The sequence below is a fragment of the Carassius carassius genome, chromosome 9 (assembly GCF_963082965.1).
Source record: "Carassius carassius chromosome 9, fCarCar2.1, whole genome shotgun sequence".
Taxonomy (NCBI): Eukaryota; Metazoa; Chordata; class Actinopteri; order Cypriniformes; family Cyprinidae; genus Carassius; species Carassius carassius.
In genome coordinates this window covers 5670389-5683457 of record NC_081763.1, presented here as the reverse complement: position 1 = coordinate 5683457, position 13069 = coordinate 5670389, and the positions used below count along the sequence as shown (strand labels likewise).

Genomic DNA, 13069 nt, shown 5'->3' with positions numbered 1-13069 from the left:
AATACTACACTACTCCAATATACATTAAATGTGTAGAACATCATACCTCAACAGCAACTACAACAAACAAACAATATGTAATTTTGTAAGACATGGGTGTAAGTGTATAAAATGTCTCACCCTGGCCTCATGGAGAAGAGCCTTGCTTATTTCGGCAGCCATATGCCCCCTGACCTCACTGGGATCTTCAAAGACTCTTGAGTGTTTTTCCGACATGGTGCACACTCACAGATACAATACAAAAATACAGACAATAGACACACAATACAGATATGAAGATGAGTGTGTGTGTGTGTGTGTGTGTGTGAGGGGGAGGGGAGGCTGAGTGAGAGTGAGAGACTAGAGAGAAACAGAGTGAGAGAGACAGAGAGATTGAAAGAGTGGCTCTTAAAAGTGCCTTTGTTTTCTATGTAAGAGTCTATATAAAAGAGTTTATGAAGAACAGCAAATAATCTGTAGAACAGACAAGAAAGCATCATTAGATCTCTGAGAAAAAAAGACATTAATTAACTCACAAATATTGGACTACAGTTATTTACTAATTACATTTGAATCAAAAGAAAACAAAGAGAACATTTGTCTCTATGATGATGTAATTTTAATTTTAATCTTTATGGAGATCGTTTTTTAGAGCTCAACAGTGTGAGTTCTATTGCAACACAACAAACACAAACTAATCCCCAGGGTGAACGCAATAAACAATAAAGGTGATGTAAATAAATACGTAACGCAGGCTTGATATACATACCCGATCTGTAGAGGTGATCCTCGCAATGGCTGTAAAAACCGCGAAATTCTAGGATGCGCGTACGGAAGTGTGACGTGTCGCCGTCATGGCAACAGACTCATCTGATTTAACATTCATTTATTATTAATCTTTATCGTGTTTTGTTGTTTGTATATGCCTATCTGTCAATTCCGTGAACAGTAAAAAAAAAAAAATAATAATAATAATAATAGTAAATTAGTCCAAATAGTATTTAAACTAAGGCTAAGGGGTGGCTGATGGGTGGAGAGGTGGGGAGTTTGATTGATCAAGCCTGCCTCTAGTGATCCGGTTATCCGTGTGTCCACCACGGAATAATCCGTGGTGCCATCACAGAATTTCACAATATGCAAAGGGCTATACAAAACTGATCAGGGGGGGATAAGAGGTTCACAGTTTAATTGGGCTACATTGCATCGCAAACACAGACAACTTGAATAGCCTACTTAAAGTGTCAAAATCAGCAATAGGCAATATCGTCCAGTGAAGGTGAAACAATCTACTGAATATTCCGTGGTACCGTCACGGAATGAGGTGACCAGAAGCTATCATAGCGATTAAACGACGACAGAACAGTGCAATATCAAGTTAAAATCCCTTTGAGACTAAACATTTAAACTGAAGTACTTTAAGTAAACTCAGAATATTTAAAGCCATACGTTTCCAAATTATAAAACGACGTCAATTGGGGGAGCGCAAGTGATCCGGTTATCCGTGTGTCCACCACGGAAGAATCCGTGGTGCCATCACAGAATTTCACAATATGCAAAAGGCTATACAAACTGATCAGGGGGGATAAGAGGTTCACAGTTTAATTGGGCTACATTGCATCGCAAACTTGAATAGCCTACTTAATGTGTCAAAATCAGCAATAGGCAATATCGTCCAGTGAAGGTGAAACAATCTACTGAATATTCCGTGGTACCGTCACGGAACGTGGTGACCAGAAGTCATCATAGCGATTAAACAATGCAATATCAAGTTAAAATCCCTTTAAAACTAAACATTTCAAGTGAAGTACTTTAAGTAAACTCGGAATATTTAAAGCCATACGTTTCCAAATTATAAAACGACGTCAATTGGGGGAGCGCAAGTGATCCGGTTATCCGTGTGTCCACCACGGAAGAATCCGTGGTGCCATCACAGAATTTCACAATATGCAAAAGGCTATACAAACTGATCAGGGGGGATAAGAGGTTCACAGTTTAATTGGGCTACATTGCATCGCAAACACAGACAACTTGAATAGCCTACTTAAAGTGTCAAAATCAGCAATAGGCAATATCGTCCAGTGAAGGTGAAACAATCTACTGCATATTCCGTGGTACCGTCACGGAACAGGGTGACCAGAAGTTATCCTAGCGATCAAACGACGACAGAACAATGCAATATCAAGTTAAAATCACTTTAAAACCAAATATTTAAAGTGAAGTACTTTAAGTAAACTCAGAATATTTAAAGCGATACGTTTCCAAATTATAAAACGACGTCAACCGGGGGAGCGCAATTGTTGGAACAGGGAATCCGTGTGTGGACCACGGATGCTGCCTGTCATTGACTTACATAGGGATCACTTCCGTGGGCACATCACGGAATTTTCGGCGATTCCGTGAAACTGTCACGGATTTTGAGTTAAGGGGCCGTGTTCATTTCACGGAATTCTGTGAGACCAGGTTGAGAGATACACCCACGATCAGATGATAAGAGCAGATCATTTGTAACTCTAAGAAGAGCAGTCTCAGTACTATGATACGGTCTAAATCCTGACTGGAAATCCTCACATATACCATTTTTCTCTAAGAAGGAATATAATTGTGTGGATACCACCTTTTCTAGTATCTTGGACAGAAAAGGGAGATTTGAGATTGGTCTATAATTAACTAGTTCTTTGGGGTCAAGTTGTGGTTTTTTGATGAGAGGCTTAATAACAGCCAGTTTGAAGGTTTTGGGGACATATCCTAATGACAATGAGGAATTAATAATAGTCAGAAGAGGATCTATGACCTCTGGAAGCACCTCTTTCAGGAGCTTAGATGGTATAGGGTCTAACATACATGTTGTTGGTTTAGATGATTTAACAAGTTTATACAATTCTTCCTCTCCTATAGTAGAGAATGAGTGGAACTGTTCCTCAGGGGATCTATAGTGCACTGTCTGATGTGATACTGTAGCTGACGGCTGAATGGTTGCAATTTTATCTCTAATAGTATTGATTTTAGAAGTAAAGTAGTTCATAAAGTCATTACTGCTGTGGTGTTGGGAAATGTCAACACTTGTTGAGGCTTTATTTTTCGTTAATTTAGCCACTGTATTGAATAAATACCTGGGGTTATGTTTGTTTTCTTCTAAAAGAGAAGAAAAGTAATCGGATCTAGCAGTTTTTAATGCTTTTCTGTAGGATATGTTACTTTCCCGCCAAGCAATACGAAATACCTCTAGTTTTGTTTTCCTCCAGCTGCGCTCTATTTTTCGGGCTGCTCTCTTTAGGGTGCGAGTATGCTCATTATACCATGGTGTCAAACTGTTTTCCTTAACCTTCCTTAAGCGTAAAGGAGCAACTTTATTTAAAGTGCTAGAAAAGAGAGAGTCCATAGTTTCTGTTACATCATCAAGTTGTTCTGAGGTTTTGGATATGCTAAGGAATTTGGATACATCAGGAAGATAACTTAAAAAGCAGTCTTTTGTGGTAGAAGTGATGGTTCTTCCATACTTGTAACAAGAAGTAGAATTTACAATTTTGGCTATATGAATTTTGCAAAGAACTAAATAATGATCTGAGATATCATCACTTGGCTGAATAATTTCAACACCATCAACATCAATTCCATGTGACAGTATTAAATCTAGAGTATGATTTCGACAATGAGTAGGTCCTGAAACGTGTTGTCTCACACCAATAGAGTTCAGAATGTCTATAAATGCTGATCCCAATGCATCGTTTTCATTATCAACATGGATATTAAAATCACCAACTATTAAAACTTTATCTGCAGCCAGAACTAAATCGGATGTAAAATCACCAAACTCTTTAATAAAGTCTGTATGGTGCCCTGGTGGCATGTATACAGTAGCCAGTACAAACATAACAGGGGATTTATCATTAACATTTGTTTCTTTGGATAATGTTATATGAAGTACCATTACTTCAAATGAGTTATACTTGAAGCCTGCCCTCTGAGAAATCCTGAAAACGTTGTTATAAATTGAAGCAAGACCTCCACCTTTGCCTTTTAGACGTGGCTCATGTTTATAACAGTAATCTTGGGGGGTGGACTCATTTAAAATAATGTAATCATCAGGTTTTAGCCAGGTTTCTGTCAAACAGAGTACATCTATATTATGATCAGTGATCATATTATTTACAAAAAGTGTTTTCGTAGAAAGGGATCTGATATTCAATAAGCCAAGCTTTATCATTTGTTTATCCATATTGCTTCTGTTTTTTATTTGTTGAACCTCAATTAAATTGTTAATCTTAACTTGGTTTGGACGTTTTTTGTATTTTCTAGTTCGGGGAACAGACACAGTCTCTATAGTGTGATATCTAGGTGAAAAAGTCTCTATGTGCTGAGAATTAACTGACCTCTGTGACGGGAGGCAGCTAGCAGACGGTCGGTTTAGCCAGTCTGTCTGCTTCCTGACCTGGGCCCCAGTTAGTCAAGTATAAACACTAAGACTATTTGCCATATTTCTAGAGAGAAGAGTGGCGCCACCCCAGGAGGGATGAAGACCATCTCTTTTCAACAGGTCAGGTCTGCCCCAAAAGCTCGTCCAATTGTCTATGAAACCTATGTTATTCTGTGGGCACCACTTAGACATCCAGCCATTGAGCGATGACAATCTGCTATGCATCTCATCACCACGGTAAGCAGGGAGGGGACCAGAGCATATTACAGTGTCTGACATCGTGCTTGCAAGTTCACACACCTCTTTAATGTTATTTTTAGTGATCTCCGACTGGCGAAGTCGAACATCATTAGCGCCGGCATGAATAACAATCTTACTGTATTTACGTTTAGCATTAGCCAGCACTTTTAAATTTGCCAAGATGTCAGGCGCTCTGGCTCCCGGTAAACATTTGACTATGGTGGCTGGTGTCTCTATATTCACGTTCCGTACAATAGAATCACCAATAACTAGAGCACTTTCATCAGGTTTCTCAGTGGGTGCATCACTGACTGGGGAGAACCTGTTTAATGTTTTGATCGGAACAGAAGAGCGGTGTTTTGACCCACGACTACGCTGCCTCACCGTCACCCAGTTGCCCTGCTGCTGGGGCTCTGTTTCCGGAACCGAACAATGTACAGGAATCCCTGAGCTAGACGCATCCAAAGCCGTATCTAGAGCCCTAACATTCTTACTGTCCTCAATTAAAGTTTGGATGCGTGTCTCTAATTCTGAAATCTTCTCTGTCAGCCTAACTATTTCCCTGCATTTATCACATGTGAATCCCTCATCAGCGACAGAGATAGATAAACTGTATATGTGGCAAGAGGTGCAAATAACAATAGCAGGAGAAGCCATTACTCACCGTGCTTGATGAAAATTCTTACTGCGGTTGTTTGATGAACTTGTGAAAAACTGGAGCGAGGGAGAGGAGAAAAGAAGACAGCGATAGGTTCGAATGAAAACGCTAATGACAAGCTAACGAGTGCTAACGCTTTGCAGGTGTACTGCACTCACGTAAATAAAATAAAAGTGAACGATCAAAGTTAATCTGATAAGATTGATCGATAATATCAGAAATATGGTGTGAATTAAGTTATATTTTACCACTTTAAAAAACAGAGAGTGATAGTAAGATAAAGATTCTAGAGAAAAAAATAAAATAAAAACAGCTACACGGAGCTACAATTTGCTACAGAAGGCCAACAGGAAGTAGAGAAAACACTGACAGATGTTTACTAGAGTTTCTATGTGAATATATATTCACATAGCTAGAAATATGAGATAATGTCCTTATTAATGTTTACTAATGAACTTACTAAACATTACCTAATGATTTACATATTATTTATTTTAAAATAAATGTTTACAAATGTCAGTTAACTTTCACTTCATATGATCTATATTTATTGGTCTTTGTTTGCTGTGTAGACCTCTATTTGTACATCTTAACAAATTATCTATTAATTATTTCTTCATGTTTTTGCAGTAGCCAATCTAAAGTTTAAACTATTAATTTTTTGTAAAATTTTAAATTTGTGATCATTTCATAATTTATTTTGTGGTGAACCTTTTGCTTTGTGTTTTTCTTTCTTGTAAGTGGCAGCTGTCAACTGTTGAATTTTCTGTATCATAAATATCTTGGGAATTCTGTCTTATCCAATCAAGTTCTAGTATAATTTTTGATTTATTTTTGATTCATTGATTTATTGTTGTCTTTTGTGTTGTTTTAGATTGCAGGGCCCTGAGTTGGGAGGCTAGCTGTGCAAGTACCCTGGTAGTGGTGTTTCAAGCACGGAGTGTGGATTGCTGTTTGTGGAAAATGTTCATAGACATTTTTGCATACTGATATCCATGTCTCTTTACCCTTCACGGTAAAAAGCCTGCGTGTCCAATTCCCATTGAGTATTCATTTCCTCATACTTAAAAGGGGTGGTGTAGTCAGCATTTTATACTTTTCTCTTAAGGATTTGGTTTTTGCAGTGCAATTGATTTATTAACATTTCCATTTTTAGTATACATTTGGCCCAGAATACATTTCATTCAGTTCTTGAAACAGACACATTTCTCAAAACTTTGAACACATTTCATAAACATTCCAATTTACTCAAACTAATCAAAAATGCCCTCATTTTGCCCAGGTTTAACCTGTATGTGATTGTGCATTAGCAGAAGGCACACTTCCACCGCATAGCACTCACTTGAAAAAACATGAACTACTTATAATGCAGCACTGGTCTGAAAACACTCCTCTGCTCTGTTTCTTTAGCCTGCAGAGTGCTTAGAGGCCGATCTCTTATTAATGCTATGACTAGCCAACATTATCTGAGATTACAGAAAGCAATTTGATAGTAAATTTGATGTATTCATGCACTTGTAATTGTTCAAATAAGTAATTAGGAACTACATTAAGACAAAATATGTATAATCACCAGATTATTAACTCTTGGACAGATGCAAAATTATACCCACAGAAATATACACCTCAAAACATTCACCATAGTAGAAATTGTGCTATATATTTGAAAACCTGTAAGCCTGTCATATGTTCAGAAATTTCAAATATTTCAAATAGTTCGGTGTCTGACATGACCAAACATCCCTCATCACCTGTGCATCTGATAATGGGGGCAGGACCCCTAAACCAATATTTCCAACTGCCCCCTAATGGAGGTCTGTGGAATCCAGGGACACTTTCTGCTGCAGGCCTCTGACAAACATATGTCAAAAAAAGAGTTTCTTAATTACAGTCCTGCGTTCTCACCATTGATGATCTCAACCAGGAGTGTTAATTAAGGGAGACAAATATGCAGAGTGGTGGGTGGTGATTGGAACTGAGAACCAGTGGAACCAGTGATCAGAAGTACTATTCATTTAATAAGAATCTAAGGGGGCTTTTACATTGAGTTCGTTTGCTGCGGTCCGAGCCCGAGCGTGATTGTTCCCAGCAACACCTGCAACGTTGGTCTGCTTTCACACTCAATTGTTGTATCAAACCCAGGTGCGTTTGCAATCACCTAACGTCATCGCAAACGCACATGGAAAACGCATGGAGAACACAACGCAACACTGGAATTTTTTGGTGCTTATATGCACAGCATAATAATAAGTGTTGAGGAAACAATGATAACGACAGTGTTACGCATGCATGGGATACTTTACTTCCTGAACAAGTGTGCACCCGAGTCCGTGTTGCTTGCACATTCATGCGAACCGCGCCACAGTTCGGGAGCAACCGAACTCAGACCACCTTCTCCAGGTAGTCTCAGGTTCGGTACCCCAGTGCTCACCAGGGTCCAATGACAGCGTTCACATTAGCGATTTTTCATGCGAACCGTGCTCCATTCCGCACTAAACTGCCAGTGTGAAAGCCCCCTAAGAACTTTGCTTCAGATAATACAGCTTTCATCTGAGCAGTTTGACAGCATCAATAACCAACCTGATTGAAATTAATTTGAAAAATGACAGTAAAGTATCAGGTTCTAAAATATCTTATGAAGCAGTGGGGGACCTCTGACTATTAGAAGCAAATAAAACAAATATTTCTCATGCTCACAAAAACAAAACAAAAAATAAATAAATATAGAAAGTCAATGAAGAACATAAAGCTGTAAAGTCAATGGCTGAACAGGTGTCAGGAGGATACATTTTGTTACTCTGAGTCTGTGTCTCTGGTATACTCAGTGCTCCCACAGGGACGAGGCATCCACACTGAGCCCGTCACCCATCAGCGTGCCTCCCTGGTCTCCCCGCAGGTACTTGCCATTTTGCCCCTTGATGCCAACCCGTCCATACTCCACAAACTCAAAGAAAAAATCCTCAGGTTTATCCCCATCTGTGCACACCAGACCACTGCTGGAGACATACCAGAACTTTTCATTTCCACCTGTGTTAAAAAAAAAGAAAAAGTTTTGCATAGGTACATTCATCAGATGTTTGCAAATATGTGCCCAGAAGAGTGTGTGCTGCTCATTGAAACTCGGATGAGTTACAGCTTACACAATAGCAATATGACTCACTTTTTATTTGGTATGCGCCATCACTGAAAAGCAATGAGAAGATATCATAAACAGAGCGGCTGCAGTCCAGTGTATTGGAGGTTTTGTGGTGACACACAAAGCCGTTCTCCCCACGCAAGACCAGGATTGGACGATTAATCAGCTTTAGCATGAACTGCTCATCCTCCCCTGCCGAACACATGCAAGGATTTATCTGACTCATGTTAAGTGGGTATTCAGTAGTGACAGATCAGTAATAACTTATTTGCACTCACCCATAGAATCACTCACAGCAGCAAGCTGTCCATTTTTCTTTGTGCAGACATATTTTCCATTGTTTGCTCTCAAAGCAATTCGTCGGCCAAGCCACTCTATGTCAAACATGGTGTTTTCTTCTCTAACAGTCACACAATACAGATCTTTCACTATTTTCATAAACATTAATTTATGAAATGCATAAACATATTTGTAATTTATGATAATAATGGAAACACTTACGCTTCTGTGGCCGAGGAAAGAATCCCTCCATGGGTAACGAGTGTCCAGTAATTTCCACCATTGGTTCTGAACATGCACTTCTTAGTCTCTTTATCAATCTCCATCTGAAATGTCTCCATGTCTGTCTCATCATCCTGATTAGCTGAGATGCTAACACCTGGAAACAAACACATTCTTATGTCTTCTAAGCAGCTGATGCCTCTTTTCTTTACAAAATGACTATGCAAACAGTATTTGTACAAACATAGTGTGCTGGGTTGTTGAATGTTAAAATCTGGTTTATCTCAGTCACTCTCTCTTTAACTGTGGTTGAAATAACATTACCAGCAAACTTATGTCTGTTCCAGCTAATCATATTGACCAGATTGTGTGGGTAAGGATTAAAATTAGATTCTTCAGAAATATCCCTCGACTTTCTCTTAAGCCTTTTACTGGAGTAATCCCTAACACTCACCCCAGCAGCCTGATGCTATAATTCCTACAATTGTAAAAAGCAAATGCATAGAGGGACTTAAAAAGCAAGTGGTGGAAGAAACATTCAGCTTTAGGCAAACAGATTCAGCCTTTTACACTTTCAGTGATGCTGTTTACACAGCTAATGTCCTATGTTCAAGTTCTAAAGCCAAGTAGTGGAGAACCATTTGCATTATTAGCTATTCATTATTGTAAGTGATTTGATTATGTATTCTACAATATTATAAAGCAGCAAAGAGCTTGCAAATATTTGGCTATGAGAATGAAAAGTATTTACTATAATGACTCGTTGTTCAAAGCTTATCCTTTTCCCCCCTGTATCAAATGGCACCATTCTATTTGTCCAGAATGATTCTAAGAGACAGATGTCTTGCTCTTTATTCTGAAACAGTTTGAAAAGTGGCAATGGACTCAATGGGTCTGTTTTATCCTATAGGACTCCCAACAAACTCTATTAGCACAATATAATAATTTGTTGGTTCAGGTTTTATCAGGGTTGGAGCTGAACTTTGCAGGAAGGTAGATCTCCAGGAAAAGAACTGGGAACCCCTGGGCTATAGCATATTCCAAGAATAGGGATATCTTCCCTAGCCCTTGCATTCATTAGAAACATCCAATCTGAGAACTGAATATTCATATGAGTCTGATCTTTTCGAGGAATCAGATGATCCTCACAAAACATGATTTGTTAACAAAATACACTCCCCTTTTGAAGATCAGCTTACCCACTTGATCCAGTTAAATAACAGACCACTGGAGGTGAAGAATATCAAATATACAATTTTTGCCTACCATTATGGTGTTTTGTGTCTTTTTTGAAATTTGAAACTTTAGTATTTTTTCATTGTATAAAAACAGCAGCCAGCACCGCCTTCAGAATATATATTTTTTTCTCGAACTGTCTCTTTAAATATGTGCAAAAAGATATGTCTGGCAAATAATTTGAGGTTGCTTTAATCTGAAGACACACAGTGGATATGACAAATTAAATTGGTTGCTTCACACACAGATAATTACATTTGCCAGATGACCATGCACCCATAGGCAAATGTCTGCAAATCTTTTCACTTTCTGAGATTCTGTAAAGCATACATGCATCATCCAGGAAATGACTACACTAGGTTTTTTGAAATGCTGCATGTCTATATCCAAAAGTCCAGGCATGTTTTATGATAAGTTTGTTTGACTGCATTAAACTAAGCAAACAACAGTGTTTTGTTATTCTAGCACTACATCAGCAGACAACATTTTATCCGTTTTGAGATGAACAAGCTAAATATAAAAAGTAGATTGACCACTTTTGTCATGTTCATCCATGTTGCTGAATGCCTACACATTGTTTTAGACCACGGTTGCCCAATCCTGTTCATGGAGATCTTTCTACAAACTCCTCCAACCCTGATCAAAGAGAGCCAGCCAAATAATATCACCAGGAGCACATGACAGGTGCACAGTTGGAACTACTCACAGTTGGAACTACTCTGTGGGAAGTCGTGGCCTGGTGGTTAGAGAACCGGACTCCCAATCGAAGGGTTGTGAGTTCGAGTCTCGGGCCGGCAGTAATTGTGGGTGGGGGGAGTGCATGTACAGTTCTCTCTCCACCCTCAATACCACGACTTAGGTGTCCTTGAGCAAGGCACCGAACCCCCAACTGCTCCCCGGGCGCCGCAGCATAAATGGCTGCCCACTGCTCCGGGTGTGTGCTCACAGTGTGTGTGTGTGTGTTCACTGCTCTGTGTGTGTGCACTTCGGATGGGTTAAATGCAGAGCACAAATTCTGAGTATGGGTTACCATACTTGGCCGAATGTCACTTCACTTCACTCAGGTAGGTAGATCTCCAGGAGTGCAATTGGGAATGACTGTTTTAGACAAGAGGCTCCCAGCCAAGTTCCTGGATGTCTCCTTATTTAAACATAACTGATTCAGGTCATCAGCTAGGTATAAGAGACTCTGAGACTTGAAATATGTGTGTCAGACAAAGGAGACATGCAAAATGTACAGAATTGGTGGGCCTCCAGGAACAGGGTTGGGAACCACAGTTTTAGACCAATAGTAAGGATCATGACACCACTTGCAAAAAAAAATGCATAATAATTGATTACCTTGACGAATAGACACATATCTTTTGTTGGCTGCCAGGAAAACAACTTGTGGGTGGCTCTCTTCCAGATCAAACAGCTCATCTTTCCATGTCCTTGAACAGCGGCCAGACTTCAGGGTGCCTGTGGGGCCCGTTGGTGAGAGAAACTTGCCCTCACAGTCCTTAAAAGCCAGCTTGCCAGACTTGAGTTCCAGGGTGAAATTAGTGTTGTGTCTGTGCTCCATTACCAGCTTACCATCATTGCTGAGAAAACGATTGTCACAAGCCTTCAGACTGTACTTCTCATCCAGGTAGACCAAAGTGATCAGGGAGTCCACACCCCAGGGGATGTTGCTGTCCATGCAGAGCTGGTCATCTGTGATGGACAAGCGTGCGTAGCGCTTGCGGGATACACTTAGCAGGTTTGCCTGTGGGTGAAGTGCAAGATGCATGGCCCACAGTTCAGATCCTCCAATGGTCTGGGCAAAACAGGATAGATATTCTGCAGAGCCTCCAAAATAGCGCAAATATGGTTCTGACTGTAAGGCCCAGCGTCCATTTGACTGTGTCACAAGCAAAAAACGGCAGGATGCGTTTGGCACTTCCTCCTCACAGCTCATCTTGCCATCTTTATCTGTGGCCAGATAACGTCCGAGATGACTGCGCAAGAAAACTACCTGGCTATCCTGGTCTTGCTCCAGGGTCCAGATCTGTTTCTTCTTCATGCTGGTTCCAGATGCATTTACCTTGAACCCAAATGCCTCTGCGGTGAGGTAACGATTTTCGTAATTAATAAGTCCAAACTGGAGCTTTAAAGCCATACTTATTCCATTTGTGGACATTGTGACCAGGTGCTTGCCAAAGGATTGTTTAAGATGATTTGTATTGCAGATTAAAAATGCTGAAATGGTGACAATATGCCCTTGACTCACCTCAGATGATATTAAAAGGTCCTTCAAAGTTTCTTCCTGCTCTGAACTTTGACTGTTTTTTCCCCTTGTCCACTCAGACTCAATTACAGATTATGGCTGTTTTCCTTGTGAGTCTCCTGGTGTTGGATTCTTTATTATTAGGGCAGCATTGCCAGGCTACACTAGTTTACCTTAAGATACTTCTCTGCATTCACACAGGTGACTGCCTGCTGCTTCCTAATCAGCCTGGATTAAATTTAGCAGGGCACAGCACCTCAATCCAACAAGCTGCTGACATCATACACACATCTCTGACTACTCCCTTTTGTCCTCTGGCAGATCTCACTCCCTCTTTCTCTCTCTTTCTCTCTCCCCACCCATCCTAGTTTTCAGTTCCAGCCCTACCACCACCTTTTTCCACTTTTCGTCCCCTCTTCCTTTCTTTTTATACACTGGCTTGTTCTCTTAAATATATAATGAAATATATTTCTGTTTCAATGACAAATAATACAGTATTTTGATATGCTTTGAACATTTGTTCTTGCATTTTTATGGTAATGTCACGGTTTATGAGCAGTTTTTTTTTTTTTTTTTTAATGCTGCTTGACCTTCCTTATTTCCCAGTCAAATATGTATTCTATAACCTGTAGCTCAGGTACAGATGAACAAGACGTA

The 13069-nt window shown here is 39.8% G+C and overlaps 1 protein-coding gene across 1 annotated transcript; it reads right to left on the bottom strand.

The window, feature by feature from the left end:
- Positions 1-7547: 7547 nt before the first annotated feature.
- On the bottom strand, positions 7548-12793 carry LOC132148787 (fascin-2-like). The gene is made up of 5 exons (XM_059557497.1): positions 11506-12793; positions 8929-9085; positions 8706-8827; positions 8452-8619; positions 7548-8318 (listed from the first exon to the last, which is right to left on the bottom strand). Exons 1-5 carry the CDS (start codon positions 12323-12325, stop codon positions 8113-8115), a joined length of 1473 nt encoding a protein of 490 aa, XP_059413480.1. The 5' UTR covers positions 12326-12793; the 3' UTR covers positions 7548-8112.
- Positions 12794-13069: the final 276 nt, after the last annotated feature.

What these genes read in the sequence shown, in the direction of transcription:
- LOC132148787 (XM_059557497.1), bottom strand. Translation starts at nt 12,325, where the DNA reads ATGTCCACAAATGGAATAAGTATGGCTTTAAAGCTCCAGTTTGGACTT. An exon ending in ATATGTGTCTATTCGTCAAG is followed by an intron (nt 9,086 to 11,505) that starts GTAATCAATTAT and finishes GTTTGTTTCCAG; the next exon opens with GTGTTAGCATCTCAGCTAAT. An exon ending in CTTTCCTCGGCCACAGAAGC is followed by an intron (nt 8,828 to 8,928) that starts GTAAGTGTTTCC and finishes TGTGACTGTTAG; the next exon opens with AGAAGAAAACACCATGTTTG.